Below are 16,876 nucleotides of genomic sequence, written 5' to 3' on the forward strand. Positions count from 1 at the left end.
GCGCAACAGTGACGTTACATCCGCTGTTACTGTTGACATGAGAGCGCTTCCGGACGTGTTGTTCACTGGCGGATTTCATGACAACGTTTAATGAAACTATATCAGCACGCGCGTGTATTTATGATTTCATGAATAGTTCTATGTGTTGATGTGTGTAGCAGCGCACGTGCCGTCAGTGGCGGTCGGTTAGTTCGTGAAAGAGAACGTCATCAGATCCGCTCGAGATAACCGATCACAGTCACATCAGTGAAGATGATGAAGAGGAGACGCAGAGCGAGTAAACGAGTGAAGACGATATCTGTGAATGACCACACAGCAGACAGACACGAGGAGACAGGTGAGATCATCATATATACATATGCATCAGAAATATAAAGGAGATGCCTCATTAAGAACATGTTGAGAGCTCGGTCTGTGGTATGAGAACGGCTTAGACGTTGAGTTTGCATCATCATCATCTCGCTCTCCTGAACAGGTCGAGTGAGCAGTGAATTCTGTCGGCTGTGTCACGGCAAGTTCTCCTCGCGCAGACTGCGCGCGGCGTTTGCTCAGCTTCAGGGAGACTCGTGCAGTGTTTATCCTCTCTTCTCTACAGACTTCCAGCAGCTCTTAGGAATCCGCATGAACAGAGATCCCAGTCTGTCTCAGTTCATCTGTAACAAGTGTCACGCTCAGTTCTACAAGTGTCACAGCATCCTTCTGGACTTCAGGAACAGAGTCAATCTAACACCCAGAGACAAGTGAGCTACACACCCCATAATACCACAGAACCATCAGGTGTCACTACATGAGCAGACGAATCAAGTGTTGTGTAGGGCTGGATGATGTGTTGCAGGGACGTGCACAGACATTTTGAGGGGCATGGGTTCAAGTGGAAAAAAGGGCACTTCTCATATTTGTTTTCATTTTTTCCAAACAAAATGTTAAATATATTAAAATAACTATTTATATAAATCCCTCACACTCACCCAATTGTTTCATGTTCCAACAATGGTCTTCTGTAGAATTTTTTTTTTTTTTCATAAGAACAGGCAACAACAAAGGACATTAAGCCACAATGGGTGTGTTTTCTATGCTAAAGTTTCAAGTATATATTTAGGATAAATGACTGCACAAAGGAAAATGACATATTTTCACTAATAATTTATATATATAATATAATTTATTTTGCACAAGCCAATAAACTGTTTTAATTATTTTGGTGTTATTGGGACATCAACAATGACGTTCACACTAAACTGAAAAAGGCAGTTGGTGCTAATTTGTTATTTTACAGGACAAAACCTGCAAAAATAATTAAAAACACTGCAAAAAATGATTGACAAAATACACAAATACAGCAGCTTAACTAATTATTATTATTAATAATATTATTATTGTTGCTATAATTACACTTACTGTACCACGCACGCGCACACACACACACTAATGGTGACAAGAACTTTGTTTCACATTTGAGGGAGGGCGGTTATAGATCTATCAGCGCATACACAACATATAAAATGGATAGTCATTAGATGAGGAGTCTTACATCAAATTTATCAAGTAATTGTTTAAGGCGGGACACTTAATGTACTGTTCAAGTTTGAGATGTTGATCTATTTTGCTTTCATGTCTTCTTTTGCTCTAATGGAAAGGAAATTTTCAAAATACACATAAAGTTGTTTGTTTTAAGCCTTCTATACCCTCGTCTGTTTGCTTCTGTAGATTTATTCTAAATTATCCAAAACAAGCTGCATATATATCTGCATATGTAAACATAACATTTCAAGGGAAAAGACTCTTGATGTAAGTCATATTAACTAATAACTGGTGGTATGCTTTAGTTATTTTGTTTATCCTATTCATCTTAAATGCCTGACAAATATATGCAAGTTAGCACATTTTAATTACTTAATGCCTGGTTTACATATCAATGAGGCAATTCTGATGACGTTATTAATTTGACTCTGTTCAGCTGTCGTTTCTCCATAAAGTTAGCATGTATGCCAATGATATACTGCCTTAGCGAAACTTTAGCTTACTCATTAGCTCATAAGTGATGGATGTTAGCAAAACAATATTTGCAGTTTGTCTTTTGGATAAATTCGAAATTGAATAAATTCGTGTTAATTCGAAAGCACGTGTAGCTAGTCTGTTCATCACCACTCACCTCCACACCAAGACAAACGCTACTGGAAAGGTCTTCACTTCTGCGGCTCTCTGCCTGATGTGCCAAACGTGCTACACACACAGCTGTGCTGCGCGTGCGCGCTATGTGCGGCTGCGCGCTTGCGTGGAGACGTGGATGGGAGAAAGGCATCGGAACTCTCAACATTTCCCGACCTGAACTGACATTTTCTAATTGTTTGACAGGGCAGACAGAAACACATATGCATGCACATTCATATATACGTTGTAACAAAGTTCAATGTAAGGAAGGAAGGAGGCGGGAACCGGCGAACATCTAAACAATAAACTTTAATCAAAAATAAATAAACAATAACACGGAAGTAAAAGGCCGGCAGCCACCTCACGGTCGACTGCCGGCCACACAAACATAAATAAAACTTAACATTTCCGGGCCCGGTCCTCTCTCCTCGGCAGTCCCGTTGCTCGTCCTCTTATGCTCCCTAGCTCCCCGTGAGGCATGCGGGACCGGTGCGCGTACAGCTGATACTCATTATCACTCACGCCACCGGCCCCGCCTTCCTGCCCCACGGCTCTCGTCCCGCCTTCCTCGCTACAGTCCCCCATCGCCCCTCACAGGCCGGGGGGTACCACCACGCCTGTGCTTACTCCCCCCGGGGGGCCCCCCCTTGAGAGCCCCAGCGCCTGGGGGTACGCACCGACGAGACGAGAGAACGGAGCCGGGAGCACCCCGAGCGACAGGGACGAGAGAGGGGAGAGAGGAAAAAAAATAGTCCGGTTCCCCGACACGCCGTCGCACGGTCCTCAGCCAGCCGAGAGGCTCTTCCTTGCGGTGCTATGCTGTGGTGCTGGACGTTCGGTGGACGGCCCGATCCTCCTCCGCCTCCTGGCGGCCGGCGATGGCTTCTGGCTGAGGGCAGCCGGCACTCCCGAGCTCCCTCCATGGCCGCCATCCCACCTCGTCCCAGGAGCACGGCCGCGGGCTCTCCGTCCCCACCGAATCCCATCGTTCCAGCACCACGATCTCGGGCAGCCGCTGGCGGACGCCCTCGTCCGCGCTGCCCGAACTCCTCAGCACCGCGAGGCCGCTCGGCGGCGAGGGCTCTTCGACAGCATGTCCCTCCTTCCTCCCGGGTTTCGGCACCAATGTAACAAAGTTCAATGTATGGAAGGAAGGAGGCGGGAACCGGCGAACATTTAAACAATAAACTTTAATCAAAAATAAACAAACAATAACACGGAAGTAAAAGGCCGGCAGCCACCTCACGGTCGACTGCCGGCCACACAAACATAAATAAAACTTAACATTTCCGGGCCCGGTCCTCTCTCCTCGGCAGTCCCGTCGCTCGTCCTCTTATGCTCCCTAGCTCCCCGTGAGGCATGCGGGACCGGTGCGCGTACAGCTGATACTCATTATCACTCATGCCACCGGCCCCGCCTTCCTGCCCCACGGCTCTCGTCCCGCCTTCCTCGCTACATACGTTTATAAAAAAATCCCAGAAAAAGGGCACTTTCTCTGAAGGAAGAAAATGAGCCTGGGCTCAAGCCCCTGACACAGTCAGGCTTTTATCAAACGTCTGGTCCATTGTTATTTCTGTTGATGGTGGGATTGATTGTCATGATTTCAGTGTGTTCAGACACTTTCTATGTATATACAACATCTGATTCTGTTCACTCACATGAGCATTACAGCCCTGTCACATCCATACGTTCACCTGTGTGTATGTGTGTTTTATTTGCCACCTTTAGGAGCAACACCACATACGCCTCAGCAAAAGAAGACACCACTTTATTCAGTAAGTAAACTCTACTTAAAGTGATAGTTCACTCAAAAATGAAAATTCTGTCATCATTTACTCACCCTCATGTCATTTCATACCTGTATAAATTACTTTGTTCTGATCAACACAAAGGAAGATATTTGGAAGAATGTTGGTCATTTTCACTTCTAGGACATCATTGACTACCATAGTAGGACAAATTAAATGGTAGTCAAAGGTGCCTCAGAACTGTTTGTTTTTGTAAGTTCTTCAAAAGGCTTTTGTGTTCAACAGAACAAAAAAATAGACAATTTTTTCCTACTATGGCAATGGATGATGTCACAGAACTGAAAATTGCTAACATTCTTACAAATATCTTCCTTTGTTTTTATCAGAACAAAGTCATGTATACAGGTACGAAACGTCTTGAGGGTGAGCAAATGATGAGTTGGGATGAGTTTTGGGTGAACTGTGCATTTAAAGGGAAAAATTAAAATAATTTGTTCACCTGTCATTGAAAGCAGGTTTCAAACCTGTATGTGAGTCTTTCATCAGTGGAACACAAAAGAAGATATTTTGAGAAATGTCTCAGTGGTTTTGTGTACATACAATGGGGCTTTTCACGCATGAAATGGTTCACTCCGAGTAAACCGAATCCTGGCGTTTCTGCTTCACACTGCTTATGATTTCTCAGCGGTTCAGAGATAACTCTGTGTATTCATAACCTGATGTTTCACACTGTACATCACTAAACCCTGGGTTCAAGCTTTCATGTGTGTATTTGCAGTGTCAACAGTCACCATTAGAAAAATACAACGGGGAAAAAGAACTGCATCAGAGAAAACAATCTTCACAAATCAGCCCGAAGCCTTCAAAGATGTCTGTTTTCATCACCATTTGAAATGATTGTCAGTTTGCAAAAGCAGTGCTAACTCTGCTTCCGGCTAAAATGCGGGCTAGCCTTGTTTCTGTATCTACCTGTGCTTAAAAACGGCCTTCAGAACAGAGAGAAGCCACCGGGTTAAACACTGTGTTGTTTGATTATTAACATCTTCTTTTGTGTTTTGAAGAAATGAAGACAGAATTCTCATATTTGGCTGAAGTGCTGTTCATGAACATGGTTTGTGTTTGCTTTGACAGCATCATCCTCATCACACATAACGTCGGACCGCAGGTGTCTGTACAGTCTGGTGTCGTGGGCTCACAGTCACGCTGAAGGCTGTCGTTCATGTCCTGACCTGCAGGAGGTGCTGGAGGGTCAGTGTCGGGGGACTCTCAGGGTCATGTGGGGATGTGTAGATGGTCACACACACGTGATGGACACCAGCGAACAAACCCAACCCGTGCTTGAGAACCGCCAGTCCACATCTGACCATGCCGCTCCTGCTCACAATGACGGCACAGAAGGTGAGAGCTTGTGTCCAAATCTACACAGATCACAGACACACCCCCTGCGTCCCAAAGCCACTGCTTCCATACTACAGAGGGGCTGAAAAGAACTACATTGAGTCATGAATAGTACTTCTGAAACCTCAGTGTGCCAGCTTTCCTTTGGCTCAGTGGTTAGAGCATGCCACTAGCAGTGCCAAGGTCATGGGTTCAATCCCAGGGGATTGCACATAGTCAGAAACAAATGTATAATACAATGCAATGTAAGTCGTTTTGGATAAAAGCATCTGCCAAATGCATGAATGTAATGTAAATATAAATATCCGGATGGTCTGGACTGCTTCCGCCGAGATTAGACACTAGTACTACTCTATCTATCCCATGATGCCACGGGAGCTGAGCGACAGTGAAGTTCAAAGAGTAAATCCCTTAAAGTAGCAGAAAACTCAAAGGCGGATGGCTGTTTTCAAGCGTACATACAGCTAAATCTATCCCTTGTGATTTATTGTGCTTGTTGAAAATGACAACAGAAACATGGCGGATGCAGTATGTCCCAGAATCCCACACATACTATATAGAACATACTCCATACTTCATTTCAATCAGTACTCACTGTCACAGCCATACACTTCAGCAGACAGAAAATCTCTATAACCCTGTCTGGTCAAAATATGAGTTCTTCAATATTTCCATAGTGACAGTTCAAAGTCACACACACACACCCTTTAGTACAACACCAGAAGAGTTCAAACACGGGTCAGTCCTCAATACGCACGTGTTCATGCACCGTTCTGTTATTTACAGGAGAGACAAACTTGCACTTGATTGTAAAAGGGTCAGTTCTGGTCCTTGACTCTGATGGCCGATATAAAACCCCACACTCATTTATAACTGCTGACCGCATTACATAGTCCAAGTATCACTGTGCCACTCTTGTTACATCTGTGGTTTTTTGTCTTTGCTACGCATGTAGAATAAGCCTTTTGTAAAAGCTATAAGGCCCATGAAGCAGTGCATTTAATAACAGCTAAAGAGAGTTTAATGAGTCCGCTTCACCCCATGCCTAACAACGCCCCTTAGCTGTTATAAAATACCCACGTCAATCTCTGTTACTGTTCAGATGCCGTGCATGAAAGCACACTGCTCGTACTGTTCCTCTGACACTATACAGCTGCGCTATAATGTCCTGTTGCTGCGTGAAGAGATCCAACAATAATGTGTCAATCACCATCTGAAAGACATTTCAACTGCATGTCCCGACGGCCATCATGTGACATCTGGCATCAGTTTATCAGTGGGTGGAGCTCCAGCAACCTTGGGGGCGGGGCTCCGACATGCTGTATTTCAATGTTTGAATCTCACACTCAAGTTTCACCCTCGAGATGAAACAAGAGAAGTAACATCATGACATCAGTGTAAAGTTTGACTGTATGTGTGTAATAATGTGATGTGTTGGCAGAGCTACAGCGCTGTGACCAGCTGATGACGATGATGGACAGAGATGATGAGGATGTTGCAGACAGTGAACTGTCAGACAGGTAAACGAGAGAAAACTTCTATAAGTGTCAGCAGATCTTAAGAGGTCATTCCTAGAATTCACTAGACTTGACTTTAAAGACTTAAAGGTGGGAACTGTATTTACCTAGGCATAGATGAATAGTAAGAGGTCTGTACATGGAAATGACATACCGTGAGCCTCAAACACTGTTGTTTCTTCCTCCTCGTGTAAATCGTGTGCGTGCAAAAGACCACTGAAAAACAGGCCAATCCCAACATAACACCGACTGTGACGTTACAGTCGGGATGTACTCCCCCAACATTGCATATACCCGCCCATGTTCTAGGCCAGCCGGACCATCGGAAGTTCTACAGGTATTGTGAATAGGTTTGGGCGATGTCTACCAAATCTCTACAGTGAAACCTCGCGATGGACGATGACATTGTTGTCTTCTTTAAATTATCCGCAACGTTATGAAGTGAGGCGCGTCTAGGTGCGAGCTGTACAGAGACACGTCTTCTTTATACACCGCGAGCTGGGCAGTTATCAAGTCAGGCGTGTGTCATCTGTACAGCTTCTTAGTTATAAACTCATGCGCGTCTTTACACAGCGCGAGCTGGGCAGTTATCAAGTCAGGCATCTGTACAGTTCAAGCTTCTCAGGTAAAAACTCATGCGCATCTTCTTTATACAACACGAGCTGCACAGACACGCGTCTTCTTTATACAGTTATAAAGTCAGGCGGGTCTGATCTGTATTGTGCGAGTTTATATGCCCATTAAGCCCTGTTTATATTTGTTTACAATGCACTTTGAAGCACAGAGCAGCGAGAGTCACATGACGAAAGTGAAGGGGAAGTTTTTCAAACCTGGGACCATATCAAGCAGGCTTAACTCAACGTTTTGATACTGATTTAAGAAGGGGGCAATTCCGACTATATTACCATTTGAACCCCTGCCGCAAGCAGTAAGCAGTGATTTTATTCACTTCACCCATTTCACGTCTGACAGTAGCGATCTGTTTGCTATGTGAGCTAGTGGCATGAGCCGCGCAGCGAAACAGCCAATCAGAGCAGAGCTCAACAGTAATGTTCATGACCCTTCCAAAGAAGGTAATAACAGACCTTTTCGTTTTAGGGGCAAATCCTAGGACATGTAAAACCGTTTCTGGATCATTTTTTCACTTAATGAAGCCACATACCTTCTATGTAGATATCAGAGAAGAATATAACATATTGTTTCAATGAATTCTTTGGCACCTCTAAAACTAGGAGTAAGGAGCTCTTCGTTATGTAACCAACTTTAAAAGTCACCTTTTTAATCAAGTGTTCAGTAGTCTAGACTCAGTTTCTCATGTCACCAGGACAGTATTTGAAGACGTTATGGCTATATATGGTTCATAATGTCAGTCACACAGTTTTTAACGTGAATGTTACAAGAAGTGGCGATACAAGCCTCCTGTACCGTCTGTGATCATGGGAAATGTGAACTCATTATCGAACAAGATCGACGAACTGGCTGCACTGGTTAAAAACCTACAGAGAGTGTAGTCTGCTGTGTTTTTGTGAGACTTGGCTAACGACTAGCATCCCGAACGCTAATGTGGAGCTAACAGGCTTCAGTGCAGTCAGGGCAGACAGAGACGTTATAGCCTGCGGGAAGAAAAAAGGAGGACTCGTTATGTACGTAAACACAAGGTGGTGTATCCCGGGGCATGTGAGTATCAAATTTTCCAGTTGTTACAAGGACATTGAACTTTTGGCTGTAGGACTGCGTCCTTATTACTTGCCAAGAGAGTTTAGACACGTCATTGTGGTTATTCAGGGCTCTAGAGTGCGACCAATTTGGTCGCACATGCGACCTAATTTCTCAATGGTGCAACTAAAAAAAATCTGAGGTCGCACCGGTGCGACCAGCCGTTCGAGGGAAAAAAAGTCTCTGCGAAAGTCTCTCTGTGGTTCAACAGCAGACACATTAGGCCCATATCGTGGTCTAAACCAATCAGAGATAGTGAAGGGCGGACCCCCTCTGATTGGCCGTGGTCCAGATATTCCTGTACGTGTGTGTACGTTTGAAAATGCTGTGCTGCAGTCGGACGGAGAGGTGAGTAGCCTAGGCCCGTCAGATAAACAGAATGGATGTAGCCGCGGATGATGAGAGAAGATGAAAAGAACGATTGACAACTTTTAAGAATGTTAAGTTAAGGCCTGATCTGTCCGAAAATCATAACCAATGTGTGACACGCTAGACTGCGACTAAATGGTCTCATTTTGCGACAAATTTTCCTGCCAGTGGGACAAGTTTTTCTTAATGGTCGCACCGGTGCGACTGTCAAACTGATCAATATATAATTTTTGCGTATTATAAATTTAATGCGCAGAATGCTGCGCATTCAGTCACTCATTTTCGTCTCCCCTCCTTCAAACATTTACTTATCTATCAGTGCCCCGCCCCCAAAGACGTAATTCGCAGGTTACGGGTAAGAGGCGAAGGACCGAAAGAGCAGACGAGTGAACGAGTTGCAACTTAAATAAATATGCAGAATACAATAATTTCCCCCGCTAAGGTACAAAACAGCAAAGATAACGAAATGTGTTGCAAGTATTGTATGCATGTGAAGCTAATGCAGGAAACACGTGTTTAAACTTTAAGCACTGAACTATTGTATAAAGATTTCTAACAATACTGCAAAGCATACAAAATGTTATACATCACGTTAAATTCTATTTATTTGTGAGTCGCTATTGATAGAAGCCAAACGTGTATCAATGCAGCTTTCATGATGAATAATCACTAAAAGCCTTCAGGTCTCGCGGGTTGTTTGAGATATGCGCGCGCCCAGAGAGTCAGAGCACAAAATACTAAACGGAGTTGTCTTTCATGCCTTCTTACTCTGAAACGGACATATTAACACGAAATAACCTAAAAATTCCCATATTAACAAGAAACCTTGTAAAGGTATTCAGTTTGTTTCGTGACCAAACAGTTGGGAAACAAAACACGTGTTCCAGTATATTGCGCGAGCTCTTAAAGGGGCAGCAGCATAATAAAGATCTCTGTTTATAATGTTCATCAAACAACAACGGACGGGCCCAAAAACACTCACTGATATTAAAGGAATTGTGTTCTCTTATAGGAGTCGTTCACAACAAATAAAGGAAGAAAGTAGCTTTAAGAAAGATGTGCTTTAAATATGGTAAAGTGTTGAAAGAGAGTTTACATATACAATAAAAATCAATCAATCATAAACAATGATTTGTATTAATTTCTAATTGATTTATTAATGTATTAAACACATTTTAATGAAGTTTTAGTGATTCTTTTTTCTTACCTCACCCCATGACTCTGGTGCTATCAAATTAAGGGCTGGTGCCACCAACTGAATAACTTGGTAGCACCAGTGCCACCTCTCTCAAGTGTTAGTCTAGAGCCCTGCTTTCTTGTAGAATTGTGCTTCAAATAAAGAACTTTATGTTGACCAGATTGTTAGATTTATTTGTTGTGAACGACTCCTATAAGAGAACACAATTCCTTTAATATCAGTGAGTGTTTTTGGGCCCGTCCGTTGTTGTTTGATGAACATTATAAACAGAGATCTTTATTATGCTGCTGCCCCTTTAAGAGCTCGCGCAATATACAGGAACACGTGTTTTGTTTCCCAACTGTTTGGTCACGAAACAAACTGAATACCTTTACAAGGTTTCTTGTTAATATGGGAATTTTTAGGTTATTTCGTGTTAATATGTCCGTTTCAGAGTAAGAAGGCATGAAAGACAACTCCGTTTAGTATTTTGTGCTCTGACTCTCTGGGCGCGCGCATATCTCAAACAACCCGCGAGACCTGAAGGCTTTTAGTGATTATTCATCATGAAAGCTGCATTGATACACGTTTGGCTTCTATCAATAGCGACTCACAAATAAATAGAATTTAACGTGATGTATAACATTTTGTATGCTTTGCAGTATTGTTAGAAATCTTTATACAATAGTTCAGTGCTTAAAGTTTAAACACGTGTTTCCTGCATTAGCTTCACATGCATACAATACTTGCAACACATTTCGTTATCTTTGCTGTTTTGTACCTTAGCGGGGGAAATTATTGTATTCTGCATATTTATTTAAGTTGCAACTCGTTCACTCGTCTGCTCTTTCGGTCCTTCGCCTCTTACCCGTAACCTGCGAATTACGTCTTTGGGGGCGGGGCACTGATAGATAAGTAAATGATTGAAGGAGGGGAGACGAAAATGAGTGACTGAATGCGCAGCATTCTGCGCATTAAATTTATAATACGCAAAAATTATATATTGATCAGTTTGACAGTCGCACCGGTGCGACCATTAAGAAAAACTTGTCCCACTGGCAGGAAAATTTGTCGCAAAATGAGACCATTTAGTCGCAGTCTAGCGTGTCACACATTGGTTATGATTTTCGGACAGATCAGGCCTTAACTTAACATTCTTAAAAGTTGTCAATCGTTCTTTTCATCTTCTCTCATCATCCGCGGCTACATCCATTCTGTTTATCTGACGGGCCTAGGCTACTCACCTCTCCGTCCGACTGCAGCACAGCATTTTCAAACGTACACACACGTACAGGAATATCTGGACCACGGCCAATCAGAGGGGGTCCGCCCTTCACTATCTCTGATTGGTTTAGACCACGATATGGGCCTAATGTGTCTGCTGTTGAACCACAGAGAGACTTTCGCAGAGACTTTTTTTCCCTCGAACGGCTGGTCGCACCGGTGCGACCTCAGATTTTTTTTAGTTGCACCATTGAGAAATTAGGTCGCATGTGCGACCAAATTGGTCGCACTCTAGAGCCCTGAATAACCACAATGACGTGTCTAAACTCTCTTGGCAAGTAATAAGGACGCAGTCCTACAGCCAAAAGTTCAATGTCCTTGTAACAACTGGAAAATTTGATACTCACATGCCCCGGGNGAAGAAAGTAGCTTTAAGAAAGATGTGCTTTAAATATGGTAAAGTGTTGAAAGAGAGTTTACATATACAATAAAAATAAATCAATCATAAACAATGATTTGTATTAATTTCTAATTGATTTATTAATGTATTAAACACATTTTAATGAAGTTTTAGTGATTCTTTTTTTCTTACCTCACCCCACGACTCAACTGAAATAACTTGGTAGCACCAGTGCAACCTCTCTCAAGTGTTAGTCTAGAGCCCTGCTTTCTTGTAGAATTGTGCTTCAAATAAAGAACTTTATGTTGACCAGATTGTTAGTTAATCATTTACAAGTCAATATTGCCTATATGGACAGCGATTTAAAAAAAAAAGTGAACTTGTAAAACTGCGGTGTTAAATGCGATGCGGTCGAAAATTTGGGTGCACCTAACTTTTGTGCTGGTGCACCTAAGAAAAAAAGTTAGGCGCACCAGTGCAACCAGTGCAAAAAGTTAGTCTAGAGCCCTGTTATTGCTTACATCCCTCCACGTGCTGACGCGGAGTTAGCGTGTGACGTTATCCACTCCACTGTTGCTAAATTGCAAACACATCACCCCAAAGCGCTTGTATTAATCTCTGGGGATTTTAATCATGTGACTCTGGATACAACGTTGCCTGCTTTTTACCAGTACGTTGATTGTAAAACTAGGGGAAACAGGACTATTGATTTAATGTATGCAAACTTTAAAGATGCATATTGTGCGACGCCGCTGCCAGCACTGGGGAAAGCGGATCACAATCTTATTCTGCTTCAGCCTCACTACAAACCAAGAGTTAAGAGGTTACCCACAACTATACGTTCTTTCAGGAAGTGATCTCAGGAGGCAGAGCAGGCTCTGAGAGACTGTTTTGGAACCACAGACTGGGGTGTTTTGCAGGGGTCGAATAGTGGGAACATTGAGGAGGTTGTGGATTGTACCACGGAATATATTAACTTCTGTATGGACACTGTTGTTCCGGTAAAAACTGTACGCTGCTATGCTAATAATAAGCCATGGATTACGAGTGACATCAACAGACTCCTAAACGAAAAAGAGGGCCTTCAAGAACGGCGATAAGCAGGAGCTTAAGCGTATGCAGCGAGAACTCAGAGTCCAGATTAGGGGAGCAAAAGAGCAGTATAAGAGGAAGTTGGAGCAGAAGCTGCAAAATAATAGCACAAGGGAGGTGTGGGATGGGATGAAAACAATTACAGGATGCAGTTCTAAGGGGGGTAGTTTTATTGAAGGAGATGTGGGAAGGGCAAACGATCTGAATAATTTTTTTAACAGGTTCAACCACAACTCGTTCACACCTCGCAGCACAGCAAAAGAATCGCAATCTCTATTTGAAACAAAAGAATCAGGATTCTCAATTTATCCAGAATCGTGCAGCTCTACTAACAGGTAGACCACAGTACGTGCGATTGGGAAATTGCAGGTCCGAATGTGGTGAACAGTAGTACAGGAGCATCTGGGAGTGCTGTTGGATGAGAAATTAGACCGGACTGCTAATACGGATGCTTTGTGTAGGAAAGCACAGAGCCGCTTGTATTTTCTAAGAAGGCTGGCTTCCTTTAATATCTGCAAAAGGATGCTGCAGATGTTTTATCAATCTGTTGTGGCAAGTGCCGTCTTCTATGCGGTGGTGTGCTGGGGAGGCAGCATCAAGAAAAGGGATGCATCTCGTCTGGAAAAGCTGGTGAGGAAGGCGGGTTCTGTGGTGGGCTCTGAGCTGGACAGTTTAACATCTGTGGCCGAGCAACGGGCTCTAAATAGGCTCTTGTCAATAATGGACAATCCATTACACCCGCTGCATAGTGTTATCTCCAGACAGAAGAGCAGCTTTAGTGACAGGTTGCTGTCATTACCCTGCTCTACAGACAGACTGAGGAGATCCTTCCTTCACCAGGCCATTAGGCTCTTCAATTCCAATAGGGGGGTAGAAGTTAGTCAGTGTCGTTACCCCTCACTGTCCTGAATTGAACTATAAGACACATTGTTTGCTATGCATTTTAAAATAGAGAATACTTACAAGGACTTTTAAAGGAATTATTACTTACATATTTTTAAACGTTTTAATTGTATGTTTGTTCTTATTGTATTGTTTTAATGTGTGTATACTGCTGTAAAATTGTGAATTTCCCACTCGGATGAATAAAGTATCTAACTAACTAACTAAATCACCACACACAAGATCCTTGACTAGAAACAACCGTTTTTTCATCGATCTGTATTTTTTTGTGTCGTTTTAGCCAGTTAACTGGTAAACAACTGAAGGTCAAGTTACTGTGTTTGAGACTCATTTAAAATGCTGTTCGTGAGTAAACAGTTTTGAAGAAATAGACAGGAAAGTTATCATAATGAAAGGACTACACGAGGGAATTATACACCAGCGTTTAATAAGAGTTTTGTTTGTGTACAGAATGACCCACATAATGAAGAAATGAAAGAATTTGATAAGGATTATGTGTGTGTGATGACTTGAATAGGAATGTCTAGTGTGAATGTGTGTCAGGAAGTGTCTGAGCGAAGATGAAGAGTGTGAAGACCAGAGGAAGAGCGTCTCGTCTGAGGAGAGCTCTGATCTCAACATTGACACACGGTAAGATCCCTGTGAATGTCTGGATGATGTAAACCGGGCTGGATGCATAAACATAGTCATGGTTTTAAGACCGTTAGTGTGACTAACTAAAGTCAGTGAAGAAACACTGTTGCACAAAATGAGCTCATGGTTGTCTTTAGTAAGACCGTCTAAATTGTAGAAAAAGTCCCAAAAACATCAGCCTAAAATATTTTTCTCTGGTCCGTTTGGCCTCACTACACGTCAGTTATGAGTACAGCCATGAGCTAAACCCAGCTTTTCTTTGATGAAAATATTTCATATTACAGAAATACAACGCTGCCAAATCAACTTAAATGAACACATTGTGTGATTACAGTGCAAATAATCATAAAATCAAGGCTTTGACAACAGTAACCGAGAACATTGATGGTTTATGAAACTGACTGATTTACACTATTAGAGATGTACACAAAATAAATCTCCAGCATTTTCATAAGACTTCCAGTGAATTTTATTGTCTTAGAAATCTCTTCCTCTTCTGATTGTCCATTTATTAAAATCGTTGCGACTGTATAGCACAATACAAAGTCAGGCCATTTCTGAAACTAGGCTAACTTTTCGTTATGATCAGTATTGATCTTTGGTCTTAAATGAGACCCATCTAAGATTTGATGAAACTGACTTAAAGTAAACACCAGTCTTAACAGAACAAACGAGACGAGTAAATTGTAAGACTAGTGTAAAACCGGCCCCTGATGAGATCTTTGTGTTTCTGATGACCGATCTCTTCTCTCACAGTTCTTCACAGAGGAATAACAGTAAAGAGCACAAGACGCTGGAAACTAAAGTCAGGAGGAAACCTGGACCAAAGCCTGGCTGGAAGAAGAATATTAAAGCCGAACGGTAAAACACTGCTTCCTGTTGTTGTGATGGAGTCCTCTTGTCATTCACGATGTTCACATGATCTGACACGTGCTGTACATTTCATCAAGAGAATCTCTTATGCATCACCAGTCCTGTGTGAAAGTGACATTGCTGCTTTACATACAGAGAGGAGCTTCCCACCATCTACAAGTGTCCTCATCAGGGCTGTACAGCGGTTTATAGAGGAGCTGATGGCATGAAGGTACCGTACATCATCATCATTCACTCATGTCTGCAGTCAACTTAGTCAATGTTTGTGTGATTCAGAAACACATTAAAGAACATCACGAGGAGGTTCGTGAAAGACCGTGTCCTCATCCGGGCTGTAATAAAGTCTTCATGATCGACAGATATCTGCAGAGACACGTCAAACTCATCCACACAGGTACCACAGCACCGTCACCTTCCGCAGCGTCTTGAACCGCTCTAACGGGCTCAGAGCACAGTTCATTGAATTTAGATAACCATTGAACAGTGTTCTGAACCAATTAGGATTAGATGACATGGTGTGAGATATGTCCAGATATGTCTATTTGAAAGTGAGGTGTTGTTGATTTGTGGTTGTCAGAGGTGAGGAACTACATCTGTGATGAGTGCGGTCAGACGTTTAAGCAGAGGAAACATCTGTCGGTTCATCAGATGAGACACTCTGGAGCCAAACCTCTGCAGTGAGTATACAGAGAGTCTTCAGTTCAGTCCTGCGTCCCTCGCCATCTTCACAACATCTGTGTCTTTCAGGTGTGAGGTGTGTGGCTTTCAGTGCCGTCAGCGGGCTTCTCTCAAGTATCACATGACCAAACACAAGGCGGAGGCTGATCTGGAGTTCGCCTGTGCCATATGTGCCAAGCGCTTTGAGAAAGCTCACAATCTGAATGTGCACATGTCAATGGTTCATCCTCTCCTGCAGGGAGGCAGTATCGCCATACCTTCAGATTCATCCGCTCAGCAAACGGACTTGGGACCGCAACAGAGTGACTTAAGCCCATCAGACATGAGCTGTGTGCTGGAGAGTCTCCACGCCGTATAATCCTTCTCATCAGTATTCATCTCAACCAGGAGTGCCCGAACCGTGTCCTGCAGAGTTGAGCTCTAACCCCAATCAAACACACCTGAACACTTAATCCAGATCTCTTCAGACAGGTGCGATGAGGCAAGTGTGAGCCAAACTCTGCAGGACACCGGCCCTTCAGGATCTAAACGCACACATTATCAGCTCTGTTTTAAACATCACCTCACACACAAGCTGAAGTCTCTTCACACTGGATGTGTAGTTCATGGGAATAAAGTTCATGTCATATCTCTTCAAGTGCCTTTGACTTCACTGAAGCTCCAGCATGAGCAGCTTTTGTTTTATTACAAGATTAAACATCAACCCGCTGCGGGCTCCATTATTCAGTTTTAAAAGTCAGTGAAATTCAAACGTCAGACTAGCATGAATTACAAACACCAAATCAAACTGTGTTTGTGTCACATTTTAAAACGCTCATGAATTGTCTTAAAGGGGTCATATGACACGGCTAAAACGAATATTATGGTTTGTTTTAGATGTAATGCAATGTGTACACACGATTTAAAGAGTACATAACATGAGATCATGAAAATGACATTTCATGCAGTGTGTAATGTTGCCGTGTTTGAGAGTAAGCAGTCTTTGTCTAAATCCGAA

The 16,876-nt window shown here is 42.8% G+C and overlaps 1 protein-coding gene across 1 annotated transcript; it reads left to right on the top strand.

Annotated features, from left to right (window-relative positions):
* On the top strand, positions 1–16,516 carry znf276 (zinc finger protein 276). The gene is made up of 11 exons (XM_057329245.1): positions 1–337; positions 476–740; positions 3,880–3,926; positions 5,031–5,297; positions 6,739–6,817; positions 14,239–14,325; positions 15,085–15,189; positions 15,337–15,412; positions 15,478–15,595; positions 15,779–15,878; positions 15,949–16,516. The coding sequence occupies exons 1-11, from the start codon at positions 253–255 to the stop codon at positions 16,235–16,237; spliced, it is 1,518 nt and encodes a 505-aa protein (XP_057185228.1). The 5' UTR covers positions 1–252; the 3' UTR covers positions 16,238–16,516.
* Positions 16,517–16,876: the final 360 nt, after the last annotated feature.

The sequence above is a fragment of the Triplophysa rosa genome, linkage group LG3 (genome assembly GCF_024868665.1).
Source record: "Triplophysa rosa linkage group LG3, Trosa_1v2, whole genome shotgun sequence".
NCBI classification, from domain to species: Eukaryota; Metazoa; Chordata; class Actinopteri; order Cypriniformes; family Nemacheilidae; genus Triplophysa; species Triplophysa rosa.